An 18601-nucleotide genomic window follows, 5' to 3' on the forward strand; every position below is an offset into this window, starting at 1 on the left:
ATGTCTAAGAAAGAGAAATAATAACATAAACTAATAATGCCCTGTTTTGGCATCTTTACATCTCAGTTTATGAGAAACTAATAACATGTGTACATTTGGGGTGCAACGACTTTCAATTATTTTGCCATTTCTAAGTTGGAAATCTCGTGCCACAGGAGCCACTTCCACTAATGCAACTCTACCCATGTTTCCAGTTACGGACTAGAACTTATAGTTGATGACTCCCAAAAGCTGATACAAATCTTGATCTAGGTAACCAAGGTCTCTCCCTCTAGTGCTGCAGAAACAGGTCACCATCACTTCCTGGGTAATGTATGTCATTTACTATGAAAACTAGGATTTCCCTTTACATTTGTAATATTCCCAGCCCTGCAGTTAAAAACTGAGTATCAGTCCACCCTCTTAAACCCAAGAAAGTTCCTAATCCTGAGAGAATTTTGTTTGCTTAGCTTTTATTATTCCAGATAAATATGTCTGAGGAGATTTTCAATATAACTGCAACACTGACAGTCTTTGACAAAGCTCTATGCTAGCATTGATTTTCAAAGCCAGGAAAAATAAGATGACTTAATAAAAAACAAACTCTTAGGAATGCAGTTCTCCAGGAATAAAAATACTGAAGGAGTAGAAATGAGCCTCATTGATATGTTGACTTCCCAAGTCATATGGCAAGCACTTTTAAGGCTGGAAATTTAAGCCCTAGGAAAATTCCCCTTTTGTTCACAGCCACAGTAAACTCTCTGTCAGAGAAATGTTTTCTAGGAGTAGATCTGTGGAAACCTCACACAGCTCAGAGAACAACTCATTTCTCATGTCAGATAGTCATTTTGTTACAGTAAAAATCTCCTTAATTGCTAGGACAGGTAATGCCAAATTGCTATTTTTATGTAGTTATTTGCCACTAACACAAGTGGGATTTAACACCCTGAGGTGCATTTTCACTTCTCTTTTGAAATATATTTTTGTGAACTTGGAAAATTCCTCATGCGACCTGACACCAAATTCTAGTGCCAGCCGCTAACTTCATATGCCGTCATGAACCTCACCACTTCCTTGGTGCAAAGAAAGAAAAGTTCCAAGAATTCATTAAATGTCTGAATCAAAACAAAATCTTTAACAAAGTAATCACTTCAATGATATAAAAACCACTTAGCATTCATAATCATGATTTCAAGCTTCTTTCAAATAGGGCTGTTCATGAATAATAAGCACAGGGTGAGGATTCTTAGTCTGTAGGGTATTTGTCTGTGTTGTGTTGTGTCAGAAAACCAAAGCTGCAATCCACACCATTAACAGCTGTACTGAATGATGCAAGGCTTTAAAAAAATACAAAATTGCACATGCTATATCTATTTAAACTGTCCTATTACAAATGTCAAATACCTGCACATAATTAATTATGCCAGATGGACTTCTACCTCAGTAAGTCTCAGCTAATAGCCTTGCATTACTCTTGTTTAAATATTTACCAATGAAACCTGTGTACTTTACTGGACAATGAATAATGATCCTTTTCAGAAATTATCCTTTTAAAACAAAACCTATAATTGAAGCTTAAGAGGAAAATAATGTAATGGAAACGTCCTCCAATCCTCCTTTAATTAACAGCGCTGCACATAAGTACAAGCTGAGCTGCTCATTTCCTCAAGACAATGCCTCTCAAAGCAGAAGATGCTATCTCCCAGAAAATTTCTATATTAAAGTGCTCTGGTTTGTGCTACTTCAGACCACTTCTATCCTCCAACTGCCTTTCCCACTAGTCCAAAGAACACATGACCTTTTTTCTTTTTTTTTAGATCAGTGGGTCTGTAATTAACATTTTGAACCTCATGCATGAGGTACATGCAGACCTCAACACTCACACCTAGTCCATAAGTCTATTTAAAACAGTCTAACACTGCCATCTGCAGTGTCAGGTTGAAAGGGGTACAAGACAGGGCACACAGCCTTCCAAGCCAACACCATCCAGACCTATTTAGAAGAACTGCTTCACATAAATGTGTTACTTTTGGTCAAGGACACACTTTGGGTCTTTCAAATTTTAAACCTTAACTAAACAAAAAAAAAAAAAAAACAACAAAAAAAAAAAAAAACCCAAAACCAACCAACCAACCAACCAACCAAAAAACAAAACAAAAAAAAACTCTCCTATTTTCTTGGACTCCCAAGTCCAATAGCTCCTTCATTTGACACAACCATGACATTAACCTGAAGAAACAAAGCACCGTCATTTTAGTTTTTTATAGGCCTTTGACATGTATACTCACATAAGCAGTCCTGTGGATCTGAGGCAGCAAGGTTAGGTACCCACATCTAAATAGTTCTCTTGTTAGATGGATTGAAGGCATTGCTATTTACCTGAAGAGCTTATTGTAAACAAAAATATGTAAATTCATACCAGTCACTAAAAAAGTTTCTAGACATGTAATGAGTTTAATAAACTTGTCAATGCATTGAATTTTTCCTTTTAAATGTGTATTTTTAGATAACAATTAGGGAAAAACCTTCATTTTAATACCTAATTCAGTTTAGTTCACACTCTGCATTGCCTGCTGCAGTAAAATGCCAAGGACAGCAACCATCCACTGAACATCATTCAGCTTGCAATACCAGAGCTTTGTTCTTATCATTTTATACTAACAACATTTCCCAAAGACTTGAATGAACTGCTACCCATACTGCATTTTTTTGAGCTAAATCTTCTATTTTTCCTTTGTAATTGTTAATTCCTTGCTAATTGTTAAATAGCTTTTGGGCAGATAATTGAGCTTTACATTGCATAATATTGAAAACTGAACCCACCTAACACCCCACCCTTCCTAAACAACTAATCTTCACATTTTGAGGAAAAATACAGTATTTCCAAGACAGAGCAGTAGCTTTTTTTGCACCTGAGGATGCTTTCCTTAATGAAGACTTGAGAAACACCAATAGATGGCCACACTCTTACCACCCCAGAGCACATTTCTCCCAGCATTAGCACTAAGGGAGGAGCACTGCAGCCAAAATTCGATCAAGCTCCTGCATGTGCTGTTTCCTAATACCCATCCCCAGCCTGCTCCTTTTCTTTCGACCCCACAAATTGCCTTAGGGGATATGTAACTTTTTCACTGACTAGACACAAGGGCTTAGAGCAGAATCCAGGGTGTTTGCTTGTGGCCCTTGAAGCCCTGCTTTCTCAGAGGCAACAGACGTAAGGAAATATTGCACACCTTCAAGTTGAAAAGAGTTTAATACAATGAATAAGGCTTACAAAACTCTAAAACTAAGACATTTCACACAATGCTCTTTCATAAACACCACAGACTGGATAGCAGTGTTTGAAACTTTTTAATATTGAGGAGATTGATTGACAAAAAAGTGTCAACAAATCATTTAAAAATTGAATTCATAGGCATTATAAACAAAACATCACTAGTATTTATTACCAGCAAGTATATGTCAGGTTATTATCATGTGAGTAATGAAATGTCCAATGTGCATCAAATGGCACTTTTAGATACACATTAAATGTGATCACCGCAGTGACAAATGTTCTGGACAAAATACAATCCTGTAAAATTTGTAAGTATAAATTAATCTGTTATACAGCTCTTCTATGAGATGCATGCAGTATGCAAAACATTTCCAAGTAAGTTCTAGGTGTCCACAATTCTTATGAGGGGAAAAATAGATTTAGTCCTTTTGTCTCTTTTTTCCTTTTACAGGAGATTTGGAAGTATATTCATTTTCTGCATTTGGTTCCCAGAGCGCATTTTTTACAAATCTAGAAGCAGCTCCTTTATCAAGTTTGGATGCCTTTTTCTTGTCTGCTATTTCTTTGACCTTGTTCATGTATGTTCTTATTCTCTCCTAGGAGAAAAAAAAAAAGGAAAAGTATTTCAAACCACTCTGCCAAGATTACTGCTAAAATGAATCAATGAGTAGAAGTTCTCCACACTATACACTTCTAGAACTATAATACCTAGAAGAATAGTATTACTTAAATAAATATACCAGGCCCTTTGCAAACTTGAGACTTTCCTTTAGCATATTTTCCATCACAGGTACCTACCACACCATCTGCATGACACCCGCTATAACAGGAACACAAAGTCCTACAGACATGCAGACTCTGCATTTAATTTGCAGAGATATGGGAACTGTCCTTGCAAGCAAAGTTAGAAAATAAAATACTGAACTCAGTTTGGAGTTTGACCTACATAAAGATGCCAAAATAATATTTAGGTATTTGACATATTTATGGATGCATTATACTACCTAACTACTGTCCACAAAAAAAACAGAATCAGCAAGTCCAAGCAAAGCTAAAAAGGCATCTTACACAAAATCAAAGATGGTACAAGCATCACACATGTCTGTACTCCAGAAGTTTAGGGCTTAAGTTCCTGAAATGGTCAAGAGGTCTTATTAAAGAACTTATTTAGGGCAACCTGATGAATTTCCAGCCATATCAGAAGTTCATTTTATGGCCATAAATAACAATACAGGCTATTTCCAGGGAAAAGGGCATGCCTATATGACATATCTTAGCCTATCAGTTATTTGGTGTTTATGGGGGGTTTTTTTGACCAAACCACAACTGTGGGGACTCAGCCCCACAGAAGTATACCCTCCCAGCTTAACAATCTCATTTATGTGCCTACTCATCCTCATCTGCTCCTGCAACAAATAAAGAAAATTACTTTGAGAGGGTAGTAAGCAGCTTTAGGATGATAGGAATCTCCCTCTGATAAGTGCCTGCTTCTCTTCACTGACAAGGGAGTACACTTACAGTAACTCCGCAAAATATTTAACAATTTGGTTTACAGATTTCAAGTCTACATATTTAGCCTAATATAGCCTTTAACTGTAGGGCCTTTGGATGTTATGGTCATACAAACAACAGTAATATATATACACATATATGTAGTGCTCTGATACCTGAATTATGAATGTGGATTAACAGAATATGTGTGGATGTTGCTAAAATAAATTTTGATATTTCTCACATTTCTCACAGCCATTGCCACCTCTTTGAATCTGGAACAAAAGTTACAAGACTTACACTACAGAACTGATTTTCAACTCTTCAGTGATCATTTTAAGCGACTGTCAAAAACTTGGCCACTCCTTCTGTATCAAAAACACAGCTTTAACAAGGAGGGCTTTAGAGGGTCTGAAATCATGATCGGACATAATATTTCTTTGGTGACTGAGATGGCTAATGAGAACAGATGGCAAACCTACATGTATTAACATGGGAAAAAGGAGCTGGAAAATGTCAACTTGACAAAAGAAATTAATTCTGATAGCCTGAGTGTGAGTTTTATTAATACAGTTTGAATACCTGTATGTACACAAGGAGAGCAATTCTACAAACAAAATAATCATGACACAAAGTCTTTTTTAATTCCCTTTCCACATGAATAAGAACATCACAATGTCTTTAGAAGGAAGAAATGTGCATTCATTCAACCTTGATACTTGCAAGAGGAAAAGAGATCTGAGTAACAAACAAGGCTATGAAAATATTCAATCCTTCTTCAGAGCTAAAACAGCAGTTGTGAAGCAAAATACAAAATACATAAAATACCCACAGCAGAAGAGATAAAAGTTCATAGTATCACTAAATTAACATGATATTCAAACACTACATGATATAGGAGGAACAAAAAACTGAAACAAAGCTCACAAAGTATTAACTGATGCATTTTTTAATATGATACAGTCTAGACTACTGAAAACCTCACAAATTTTAAAATAGAAGTATTCTTGTTATTCAGGCTAGCTTTCTACATTTTTAGTCCTCTCTCCCATTCCACTGGTAATGCAAGAATTATATTTAAGCTAACTATTTCACATCTGCTGAGATTTAATATTTTCATTTATTCAGGAATTAAAATGAGTAGTGAGAAGTTTGGATTTCTATTTTTTCTTCAGGCTAAATGATTCAGATTTTTAAGTCAGCAGAATTTTCAAGATAGCTGGCTTTCTTTACTGTAGTCATGCATCAAAATGGAATATAAAGACAAAACTAAAGATTTATTATAGGTCGTAAATATGTCACTAATGCAGAATTACTGGACAATACACATACAACTGGTGCCAAAAAAGCTTTTAGCTTTGTTGCAGAACTGGATTCTTTACTGCTGAGAAAATGAATTATTGAAGGGCTTGGAAGGGGGAGGGGGGCACTTTCCCGTCTTCACTAGTAAATCAACCACACTGTACTTTTAGAGTCATACAAAAGTAAGAAAAGGCAGCCTCAGAGATTAACATGATTCCAAGTATTTATAAGGAAAAAAATGCCATACTGGAAGTTATAAATTATTATCAGGCCTGTAACACTTTTCCATTTAACAGATACAAGTGAAAAGTTGCTCTGCACAGAATCCAATTCTCGACCAAAGGTGGAAAAAAGAAAAGATAAGATGATATCATTCATCATCCTTTTATAATTTCAGCAGACTCTACAACTTTATTTTAAACAGTACTGTTTAAAATTAAAAAAATTACTTTCTTAATTTAAAGAGCCCAGCAGGGCATATAAGTAGTTTATAACACCATGTAGCATATGCGTGCTATTAGAGCAATGTATCATTTTTAAATGTAGATATAAACATTTTTAAACTTCCATTTGGGCTAACCATTGTACACAAGTAGGACACATGTAGTGTACGCAACTCACCAGCTCTTGTTTCACTGGATGTTCCTTTGGATTGATTCCCTGGGTAGCCAAGTATACTACAAGAAAAAAAACAAGCTTGTTTTGAAACTGAAAGCTATCTATGACTGAAGACCCTATCAAGCAGTCACATAGGAAAACCAAGGCTTCCACATAAAATCATTAATAAGAATTGTTAACAGTGTCATTAAGTATCTGACAAACTATTATTATTAAATATTGCAGCTAAAATACCCCCAACAACTAAAATGGTTAAAATTTAACAACTAAAATGGTTAAACTTTCAGTCCTTTAAAGAACAGAAAAGACTGCCACAAAGGAACCAGAAACATACTCACGCACGTACAAAATTAGCTTTTCTAAATATAGATTTTTGATTCAGAATTTCAACATCATTTACCCTATGGTTGGCAATAATGTGGTACTCAGGGTAATTACAAGTTTTTAATTATTTGGCTATGAGATATGATTATTTAGTGTTTGTGGCTGTCTAGATGTTTGAATGCTAATCATAAATACTACGTTTTTCTTTACACCACATACTTACCCCAGAACAGAGAATTTAATGTGTACACCGAAACTAGATCCAGCTTTGCTTGCTCAAGAGGATCTAACTAGAATGAAAAAAAAACCATTATATTTGAAGATTTTTAAGCAAGATATGCACAGATTGTGGTAATGTGCACATTTTATAATTGCAAATGTATTCATAAAAGAATACACACTGAAGGAGCATGTTTTTGCATCACAAGTTCACTGAGACTGTGTTTATGCCTTATTTCCATGCCATCACAGGACCATTCATTCTCTCCTCTCCAAGTATTTGTGTAATTCTCCCAGTCTGAAGTTAAACGCCACAGTCCCATACACCAAAAGCACAATCCCTTAGCATGTATCTCTTAAGACTACTGTTCCCATAGTCAGAAATAAAGTCCCTCTTTTTCCACAGAAACTTAATTCAACATAGTTGTTGCTATCAATGGAAGGGGAAAAAAAGTTTAAAAGTTGCTGAAACACAAACATCAATATACAATCAATGAATGTTAACATGACACATGGCAGACCGTGTCTTCAACGCATGTCAGAATACTTATGGATATAAAGCAAAGGAAGGATAAAGGTAATGAAAGGGGTTTTGTTTCCCTTGACTGTCTAAGTCAATTTATTATTTTAGTCCTACATGACTTCCAGAAACTCTGATAATATCATTGTAGAGCTCACTATTCTAACATGGATACTGTAAAAAGATCTGTGTTGTCAAGACCGTTTTCTTCATAATTTATTTGTGCAAGAAATCCTCACAGGATAAAGAAGTTCCCTCATGTGTTGCCTTTTTCTTGCCCTACAGAAATAAATTACACATTAGGCTTTAAATGTTATAAGACAGAGATGCTTATATGAAATTCTCAGGCACTACCTTGCTCTAAAAAAAAGTCACATTTTGCAGACTTATAGCATAGCTAGAGGAGACAGCTCAGGTTCTGCAAGTCTAGACTTCTGGAATCAGATCAATTCTCACTTCTGCCAGTTCACCTTCACATCCTGCTGGGTACATCAGTTCCATTCAGTTTGCTGTGAAGAAGTCTCAATCAAAAATGTGAGTGACCTCTCCATTATGGACAAGCATGTTAAGGAAGGTCAGGAATAAGCTATAATGTCCCTGAGCTAAATGTCTCACTGGTGTCGCGGTGAGGGAAACTTGGATGCTCAATATGAGTGTTTAGCAAGCTTCGTTTATTGAAGAGAGCATCATCAGACTTTTATGCACAACAAGTAATAAGCTCATACATATTCTGCAAGCTAAGCAATCTATTAGCTATACTACAATATCAGTTCTTCCTCATACCTTAGGGGTTACATCTTTCTTTTCTCATGTCTCTCTCACTACTTGTTATTGTACCACAGCTATGGTCAAGGACACAGTGTTTTGCACGTGCAGGGACCCAGATTAGCTGCATCCTCCCGATTCTTGGTCCAGAACGTGGCCTCTGTCACGTAGCCGTTCTTCCACACACTGGTAAAGTTATCACTTATCAGATTGGAAGAGCATGTGTTGCATTGTTGAGCTTGTAAGACCATCTAGATTTCTTAGAAATGTAAGGACTTAACAGTAAGTGTCAAGCGTAGGACTGTCACTTTTGTTATTTCTCAGTGCAGTGGTTGGCCTAACAGACCCTTTTATTTCAGTTCAGACTCTCAAGTATTTGTGTATTAACAAGGAAAAGAGTTTAAAAAGGAAGATAACTTACCTTTTGCAAAAGCTCACTCCTAGAAACTGACATCATTGTCTTCAGCATCTCATCTACAGAACCAAGAGACTTTTCAAATGCTGTGAGATAATCATGAATTTCAGTGGGGTATTCTTCCATGTTATTATCATCTTCTGACATTTCCATCTGGAAAGTGGAAACAAAAATAATAATCCTTTTCATTAAGTACCTACAGACTGTAGGTACTTTAAAGACTGCAATTTACAACACAAAGCATTAGCATTCATTCATTAAACATTATAAGAAATGCCTACATGTGAAGAGTTCTTGCAGATAATGCCAGCAGCAACACTGTAAAAGGTTCTGCCATTTCAGGGATATCTCCTAACTCCTGTGCAAAATGGCATGACGGATCATTACAATTTGCACAACTTTAGTGCCTATTCTTGCAACGGTTCTAAAACAGTATTTAGCTTTTATAATCTGTGATAGAAAGAAATTATTTGCATGTTTAAAAGAGGTGTTCTATAAATCACACTATATAAAGAGCTACATACACCAAGCAGCAGGCAGGATACCAGGAAAAACAAAACCAAAACTATCTAACTAACCAAAAAAAACCCCAAACTACAAACCAAACCAATGGGGATACAGTCTCTCTTAGAAAGAGACATTACTTCAGCACCAGTTATGTCATGGTCAGTTCATTTAGCAGTAGATCCAAAAAATTCTTCTTGTGAACCCTGTATCCAGCTTTCTGAAGTCCCTATGGGGTATTATAATCCCCAATATAACTCTACCTGTAGCAAAGCTGAGTTGATTTTGGGATTTCAGAATACTCTTGCAATCTTGTCAACACATCAGTGCAACTAAGAAATAAGATGTGAAAAATCCCAAAGCACCCTTTTTTTGTTCCCAGAATTCACAGTACCATGGTATGGCTACTGCCAAGCCATCTGGCTGCTAGTTTATAATCAATATCTTTAATTCCTCTCGTATCATAAATCAGGTATTATCTTGGGGAGTAAATGTTACTTAGAGCTATGTTATTTTCTACAATATCTACTGAGCAACAACTTTTCAAATGTTCTAAGGAAAAAAGAGAAGAAATATGTAATATTTCCTGCCTATTTGGTGAGCTGAATCAAGAAAAGTGGGAACACCTGGATCACTGCAGACTTTTCTTAGACTCAAGTGTGATAATCCCACTCTCCAGGTGCTGAGTACAGAGAGAGGGAACAGAAATCAAAGAGACTGCACTTTATCAATGAACACCAAGCCACACAGTCAGTACAAACAGCAAAGAGCTGTCACATCACTGCAGTTTGTTTTAGATAATGATTTGATCTTTCCGTTTCCCTGGCAAGAGCAGGGATGTGTGAGAGAGGTTTATTTTTATTTATATTGTCTCTTGGAGGTCAAAAAGGAAGTCAATTGGGAGAAAAAATGGTGTGGAGCTACTCAAGCTTGCCTGCAACTTCAGTTTTAACCATACCACGTGATTTCAGAAATATGATCAGGCAGTTAACAAGCCCAGCTGCACTGCTATTGTTTGCACAGTTAAGAATTATAATCCTACTCAGCTGCATGACTGCTCATCCTGGTCAGAGCTGGTTTTCACACTGAGTACAGAATCACAATGCCAACCATGGTAAAGGTCCCCTCCCCACCCCAGCATGTAAGCCACACAATGTTGTGGTGTGTTTTATGCTTGTTCAGTTTTCCCCCCATTGTTCTCTCAGAAGGTCCTGCCCTGTTACCAGTTTGTGTCAATCCCCAAACCCCTCCCCAGTTGTCTTGGTTATCTTTCTTGTTCCCCACCCCTGGTGGCCTGCCTGTCACTCGACACCCCTGCCTCTTTTTCTAGAAAGTTCAGGTCAGGATGTCAGGTGATTGGGTTAGGGGCCAGGGTCCCTCCCGCAACTGTGTTTGATGGGTTCTCCGATCATGCCAATCCTTAATGTATCCCTCTCTGATTTGCTATCTTTCACCCCTCCCACCCTCTGTAAAACCGAGGCTTTCCCTGCCTCGGGGCCCTCAGCTCCTTCTACCTGAACCTCCACGTTTCCCTACCAATAAAACCACCCTCCCTGAAGAAACTGAGGGTTGCCTCTTCATTTCATCCTGCGACTTCGGAGCTCTCTACTGCGGCCACACGTCCGCAAGGCTTGACATTGCCTTGGGCACAAGGCCCTGACTTCGGGTTGGGGAAGTGCCTGACTGGCTGGAGGTTGGCTGGACACTTATCTAGCCTGGGCGTTTTACTTTCCACTGGCCACCGCTCCAACACACCACATACATAAGTATTACTTCTGTCAGCTGTGGCAGACCCAAGGAAGAAAGCTGAGCTGGATCCACAAGATGCTGCCCACAGAAAGGCAAAATACCAATACAATTATTTCTGACATTCACAATAACACTTCTTGTGTTTCGTTCTACTCTCCTAACCACCTGCTTTATAATCTGCCATGTTAGGTTGATTAAAAGGGTTCAGAAACAATGTTTGTTATTAACTTTTGGTCATATAATATAGCATTAAAAACCCCTCAAAATTACAAAAGAAACTATATTTTCCTAGTTGTTAATACAGCCAAGTTTGGTAAGAAGGTGTCTGTCAACACATGTTACCAACACTTACACAAACAGGGAGAGGGGTAATACAATCCAACAATCACTTACAGATCTTTCCATCACTGCAATACTTAACCTACTATGGTCTTGATTTGACAGGCAGGCAGTGATAAATTCCAACTTCTCTCTCTCCCTTAATCAGTGTATCCAGCACCAGCAAGAACAAAAAAGAGAACTAACAAAAGCCTATAGCAAGTATGTGTTACCAAAATTAACTGAAGCTGGTTTACAAGGATAAATAGTCACATATTTGAAATTCTTTTCAGTATACCAAGTTAGAATTAAGGAATAAGACAGAAGCAGAATAGGAGCATAGAAGGAAAAGATAACAAATACAGTCTGAAATACATTTTGCTATCATTGCTGTCTCACGAACCAGAAAGAATTATGTTTATCCTCATATTTACTGAATATTTATTTACTCAACACTATTAGCCAGGAAAGGGAAAAATCTGTCTTGGTTTGAAAGGCAGGTGTTTGCCAATGAAGGCAGGAGCCTCCCTTCGAATGGAAAAATATGACCCACTTCCCTCCAAATTATTATAAATTTGAAATTAAGGGGATTTCAGGCAAAGATATGGGAAAGGAATAATAGACCTTTACTAGTATGTATACGGATAAGAAGGCAAACAAAAACAACAATGGCAGAACACAAAAACACCAAACAGAACCACAAACCCAGCTGGAGCCTCTCTCGGCTGTCGGGCACTTTCCCCTTCGGTGCAGTTCCGGTCACAGCCGGCAGGGGCGCTGGTGGCTCCCGGCCGGGCACGGCGGATCCCCGCGCCGGCAGGGGGAGCTGCGGCGCGAGCTCAGCCGCGTCTCCCTCACGTGGTAATGGCGGGCGGGCTGGATGGGGAAGTGGGCTGCAGCAGGAACCTCGGAGCGGCGGCTGGGACTGTAGAGGCAGGCACACCCGGGGGCAAAAGAAAATGTAACAGAAAACCCCGCAGCTTTAGCAGGAGCTTCGGGGAGGTCGGGTGGACACGGGGTGCTAGGTAAAAGTGTAGCAAAAAAGCCCGAGGCAGCGTCAGAAAACGGAGAGTCTGGGCAGCAGCAGCCGGGCTCCTCTGCAGCAGCTGCCACACGGAGCCGGGGAGACGCGCCCTCCGGGAAGGGGGAGAGGGTCGGGTCCCGGGTTTTCCCCTGAGGTACCCCAGTAGATGGTGAGGGTCCTTTCCAGCCGGATCGGGTGTTAATTAGGTCCCAGTTCATCAGCTGCTCTTACGAGCAAAGGCTGACCTGAGGTAGGAGAAGCAGTGGGAGGACAAAAGCTCTGTAGTGGCAGCAAATCCTCCGGGCAGCGACCACAGACCGACTGTTCCTCTGTCCCTCCTCCGATGCCGAGAGAGAGAGAGCCGGGGCGAAGCCCAGCCCCTCACGCCCCAGCCAGAATCTCACCATATCTCTGCCCTTCCCAAGAAAAAGCCCCTCAGGTAAGAGGATAGGCAGCCGCACCCTTCCCCCACCTTGGCCATTTCTTTTGTCTCCCATAAGTATCGGTTGTTATTGTCTCTTACAACAAATGGGACAAAATTCCATGAAAGAAAAAAGAAAGAAAAGGAAAAATCTTAACCTCCAACAATCGAACTTCAATGGAAGAAGGCTGCCCTTTAGCCTGTGTAAAGAACCATTCACTGATAAGTCTGCTGCTTCTGCCTGGGGAGCGGGAAGAAATTATTAAACTTGTGTTTTCTGTTCACTTCAACAGGAACTAGCAAGTTCCTACTCCTGCTGTGTAGAGACCTCTGTCTGTCTTTCCGTTACACTGTTGTTTCAGCATAAGTAATCTCTAAACATGCCAACAATGAGGCAAGTCAACAGCCTTAAATAATTTTGAGCAAACTACATTAAAAACGTGTACACTAGAAACTCCAAAAAACTGTTTCTGCCAAAGTCAACACATGGGTTGTGTACTCACACCTGCACAATGACAAAGCCAAAGATAGCGGGGAACTCCATGACTCTCTAAACATACACCCAAAAGCTATACTGCCCTCAGTAGTTATGTTTCAGTTATTAAATAACAAACAAAATTTTCCTCAAAGTTCTTAAAGTGTTTATTTTTGTATTTTGAATAAGCAAAAACTTAAGTCAGTCCCTGAAGACAATGTTAATTAGACAGATTTTCTTATTTGAATTTATTGACTTTCAACCAGATTTTATTTGGGACTGAGTTCTTACTTTAAAAATTAAGGATAGTAGAAATATTCAGATAAGAGAAGTAATGAAAAATTCTAGCTAGGTAAGGCAAACAATGGGGAATTCTAAAGGAAATAAGATAGAATTTTCATTATCAAGCAATAAGACCTATGATGCATAACACATAACCTGTGATTGTGCAATGGTAACACTTTAAAATTTTGAGAATGCAAAGAAAGGTTCATAACCCAAAAACATAAATACAAAAGAAATTGACTACTTTGATTAAGGACACAGAGGCAAAAAAACTGATGAAAAATGTTGTACAACTTCCTAACACAAACTTACCAGAAACAAACTTCCTTTTTAATAACCCTGAGCTGCCATGTCGTTTTTGGGGAAAAACCCCATAAGAATATGTATTTGAGGAAGAAAAGGACTTTAGATTGCAAAAGTAAACGAATTTCATGAGAAAATTTATGCATTGCATTTAGGTCTGTTTAAAAAAAAATGTTTGTTAGTTTCCATAGGTACAAAATTTCTGAATATTCTGAAATTTCTGAAAAATTCTGAATTCTCATTTATTCAGAAAGATGACTGCATTTTCTGCTTAGAACACAAGGAACACCTTGTTCTTTTTGCAGTCAACATATCAATATACTATAAACCAAAGTAGGTAATACAAACTGCAGAAAGGGAGGGAAATATCAGACATTAATGAACCACAGAAAAGACACAAATATGAAAAGGAGAAAGAGAAAATATGTCATCTTCTGCAGACTCGATAAAAACAACTACACAAGTGACAATCAAAAGCAGTTTGCTGTAGTGTTAACATGGCTATTAATCTAAGATACCTTCATATGGCCTTTAACTTGGTTGTATTTTAAATAAAAACAAACAGAATACAGATGGTTGTGGACAATACTACTAGCAAACAGTAGTCAATTTTCAGGTGGCTTTTATGAATAATCTTTTAATATATCTAGAGGTGATTTAACACAAGCCTTAGAAAGCAGTTGCCAGCTGCTTAGAAAGCAAAACCAAACTTCCCTCCCTGCTCACACCCCCCTCTGCCCCCCGCAAAGCCCTAACATACTGAAAGATATAAACTCTAATTAGGCCATAAGTACCTCTATGAGAGATTTTACTGAAGATACATGGTGAACATAGTAGAAGCTACATGCATCTGTCAACATGGTAATAAGAAACCACTCAAGCAGAAATGAAAAATGCTCAGTGTTAGCATCATGCATGTGGTTTTCAAGTGGAATTAAAACTGCAAGTTTGGGATAAAAATGGTGTAATTGAAATATTTTGTAACATGTAAACAGAAGACAAAAAGCGATTTAGCATTCTGCTAAATATTGCAATTTACTCATCATGTTAATTCTTGCCTATTCCTTAAACACTAAAAGGCCTTTTCTTCATACTTAGCTCAGATCCTTTATTTTTTCAGATTTTTCACCTAATAAAAATCAGATTAGGTAATTAGATTATTTCTTCTTTTCATGGATATTTACTGATTGCATGGAGGAAAAAAACAAACTAGAGAAAACAAAAACAAACCCAAAACCTTTCAGTCAGGACATATAAAACCGCTCTGAAATTCAAAATAAACACATGAACGTCATTGATATGACAAACCATCTCTGTCAGCTCCTGAAAACTGGCACTGTCCTCCCTCTCGTGTGTTCTGACTCACAACCTGCAGTGAATGCAGCTGATGTGCAGGTGCAGCAAAGTGTAACTTCTCTAACACTGTAGTTTACTGCTGTGGCTGTAGGGCAACAGAACAATGAGCATTTTAAATTTAAAGCTACCAGAGATGAGAATTAAGTTCTTTGGCCACAAACCTCCTTAGGGCAGAGAAATCCATGTTTGCAAAGTTCTGAGTACAAAAGGCTGTAATCCGTGACAGACACGTATTATTGCTCATAATAAATAATTACTTGCCCACTAGTCATCACTGTGCCCACAGGCCTGCTTTGCTTTGTCCTTTCAAGCCTGCTTGGGGCAGCTGGAGAGCAAATCTCTACAATTAGAGAACTCTTGCAATGCAAACTCACAGTTCTGTTTGCAAGAAAGATTTCCATTGCAAAAGTAAAAAAGCCTACAATTAAATATCATGTATACACTAGTAGGCTTATCTTGATCCCCTTAAAAATATCCCAACTCAAGCCACAGTAGTTATGTGGGGCATAATTTGCACTATAGTACAACTGGTAAACAGCCCTCAAGAAATCCCTGCCTTCAAATCCAGGCTCCAGCCACCAAAAAATCCTGCACAGAGCCATCCTACAAAACAGCTCACACTTGTCAATCTTTTGCTGATGCCACTGAGTCACTTGAGCTTCAGCAGATTTGCAAAGTTTATTCTAATCTGTTTTAAAAGATTAAAATTTTAAGGGAGAGAATAGTATTATAGGCTCATTTATACTTCAGCCAATAGTGGATATCCTATGGGAAAACAGCTTGGATTAAACATCCCTCATTCACCACAGCCCCATCTATATCCACTCATGTAAAACTTCAACTCCATCTGCAAAATTCATAAAACACTTTTACTCTCTGTAATCAATTGTCCCAAATTCCACATCTTGGAAGACACAGTGGCTTCTTTTTATGAACAAATCAAATATAACCTGTTTCTTGTTCATCTCCAACCCATCAGTACACCCAGCATAAGTACAATTAAAAAAACAGCTTTCTTCAGGTATGTGCAGAACACTTCTTCATGAGAGGTTTTCATAAAAGCTCCCACACTCAGATATGCTGCCACACTTCAGTTCATGTTCACTCTAAAGTGACACTAAATTTGTGTCTCTAAACTGGTCTTTAAAACATATCCTTTTCTTGGCACTGAACCTACCAGGAACTTCTTGTGCAGCAAAAGACTGTCTCCTTGGACAAATCAGTTTACACACAGTGGGGACAACAATCAATAATGAATACTTCTGTCCTACCAAATTTCCAGCAAACAGGAAATTACCTGCCTGCAGTTTGCACCTCCTGTATACTTGTAAACTATGGAGAGTTTACTACTTCTTAAACCTGCTGCCACTCTCCACTGGTATCAGCACAATTATTATGAATATCCAGAATTAAAGCCAAGAGGTTTTTCCAATCCTTTCAAACTGCTGACCTAGTTTCCTTTAGCCACTGGTTCCACAATACATGTAAAAGCACTTCCCTTTACTAGAATGCCATTTTCTGTATTTGCAATTTGTGTAGTGCCTCTCTGTACCATTTTGAACAGCAATTCAAAATGTATTTTTGACTGGTTCTTATTTGGCAGTGCTATTATTTTTATTTGGCTGTTCACTATTAGAAGCATGTTTACCCATTTTTTGGTTCAATATAATTTAGTAATTGTGAGATGTTTGTGTTCTTAGCATCAATTTTACTGATGCAGGAAAAAACATCTACCTGGAGCTATGGTGGCCAGTCCATTCTGGTGTACTGTTTATTTATTTAGAGGAAAAGCAGATCACAAATGAAAAAACAATGCTAAAAATCTTAGGCCACTTCAAAGAGAAAGGCACTTATCATAAAGGTTTGTGTAACTTGTACACTGCTTTTGTGACATGAAGCCTGAAAATTCTACCGATTTCAAGTTTCTCACACTCTGGAGAAGAGCCTTGGGTTGAGTGTTTTCTCATTTCCTTACCAATGGTCATACTGCCACAGGATTAGCAATAGCCAGGTATTTTACATTTGACGTGGGTTTTTTTATACTTTTAAAACCAAGAAATGAGCCAGACACATTTCAGTGTTGATTCTAAAATCCAGTTTTTCCATTTTTGTTTGTCTCAAAATGAGGCCTTTTAATTGGCAGCATTTAAAGTTTAATTTGCTAGTGGAAGTCCATTTCACAATGCTGGCAGCAACTAAGCTTGTGGTCAGAAAGCTGTGACAAAGTGACAAGGAAGGGGACATTTTGACCTTAGCAGCAACATAAGAGCTACAGAAATTTCATTACAAGATACTCATAACTTTAAATACTACCTGCCCTTCGTTAGGTGCTGCTTAACTGTGCTCACGGCCGGTATACGCACGCTGTACCTTCTCTTTGAAATACTTAGCAAAGTTCTCAAGGCTCCTCAAGTTGCAACACTATTTTCCCAATTTTTAACAGGAATGTAACTGTTTACTGCCTACAGAACGTCCATCCTCAAAAAACGCAAAAAAAGCCTGCAGTCCATGTTCTTCTTCTCACGTACACGTGAGCAAGTCGTAAACATGTCATATATTAAACATTCAAGGCCAGGCCGGATGGAGCTCTAAGCAACCTCGCCTAGTGGAAGGTGTCCCTGTCCATAGCAGAGGGGTTGGAACGACACGATCTTTAAAATCCCTTCCACCCCAAACCACGCTGTGATTCCATAAACCGCGTTTATAATGCTCACTAGCAACGCCCACAACGCGTGCACAGCCTCCCGACAGCACGCTTCCCCGCTTCCCAAGGCCTCGGGAAAGGCCTAAAGCCACAGGAAGTCGCCAGGGACACAGCTGGGGGGTGGCCGCTCTTACCTGCGGGCGGGCGGCCGAGCACCGCGTGCGGCTCCCGGGCACGGCGACAGTGGGGCGGGACCCGCGCCCGCCACCGGCGGTGACGTCAGGGAGCGGAGCGGGATGCGGAAGTGGCGGTCTGGCGAGCCAGCCTTAAGGGGAAACGATTCCAATCTCGTAAATGCGCTTGGTCGAAAGGGAGCCAGGCAATAGGGCCCGCAAACAAGCGGAAGATTTGATTAGGAAATCATGCACTCGGCATAGGAGTTGGTGTAAGTTAGTCCCGGACATGCACGAAAAGCGCACGGCAGGGGGTTTTGCAGAAAGGGGAAGGGGCACGGAAGAGACAAAGGAAGAATTAAAGGGGAAAGAGAGAGAAAGAGAGGGAAAGAGAAAGGGATCCAACTAATGTTCAGGGCAGGGATACCTTTTTATGGAT

The 18601-nt window shown here is 38.9% G+C and overlaps 1 protein-coding gene across 2 annotated transcripts; it reads right to left on the minus strand.

Moving 5' to 3' along the window:
* Nucleotides 1-3213: 3213 nt before the first annotated feature.
* On the minus strand, nt 3214-18323 carry C1D (C1D nuclear receptor corepressor). Of its 2 annotated transcripts, XM_071425071.1 has the most exons (6): nt 18184-18288; nt 12187-12406; nt 8917-9063; nt 7215-7281; nt 6671-6726; nt 3214-3852 (listed from the first exon to the last, which is right to left on the minus strand). In XM_071425071.1, the coding sequence occupies exons 3-6, from the start codon at nt 9061-9063 to the stop codon at nt 3676-3678; spliced, it is 447 nt and encodes a 148-aa protein (XP_071281172.1). In that variant the 5' UTR covers nt 12187-12406; nt 18184-18288; the 3' UTR covers nt 3214-3675. The 2 variants fall into 2 exon arrangements, with proteins under 2 accessions (XP_071281172.1, XP_071281164.1); XM_071425063.1 differs by lacking the exon at nt 12187-12406 and having other exon boundaries at nt 18184-18323.
* Between the last annotated feature and the right edge of the window lie 278 nt (nt 18324-18601).

Source organism: Agelaius tricolor, unplaced genomic scaffold, assembly GCF_023055355.1.
Source record: "Agelaius tricolor isolate 1412-34295 unplaced genomic scaffold, bAgeTri1.0.p SCAF_1, whole genome shotgun sequence".
NCBI lineage: Eukaryota > Metazoa > Chordata > Aves > Passeriformes > Icteridae > Agelaius > Agelaius tricolor.

Excerpts from the sequence above, each read along its gene's own strand:
- C1D (XM_071425063.1), bottom strand. The coding sequence starts at position 9,063 with ATGGAAATGTCAGAAGATGATAATAACATGGAAGAATACCCCACTGAA. Across the intron at positions 7,282-8,916 it reads GGAGTGAGCTTTTGCAAAAG|TTAGATCCTCTTGAGCAAGC; the intron begins GTAAGTTATCTT and ends TTTTCATTCTAG. Across the intron at positions 3,853-6,670 it reads ATCCAGTGAAACAAGAGCTG|GAGAGAATAAGAACATACAT; the intron begins GTGAGTTGCGTA and ends TTTTTCTCCTAG.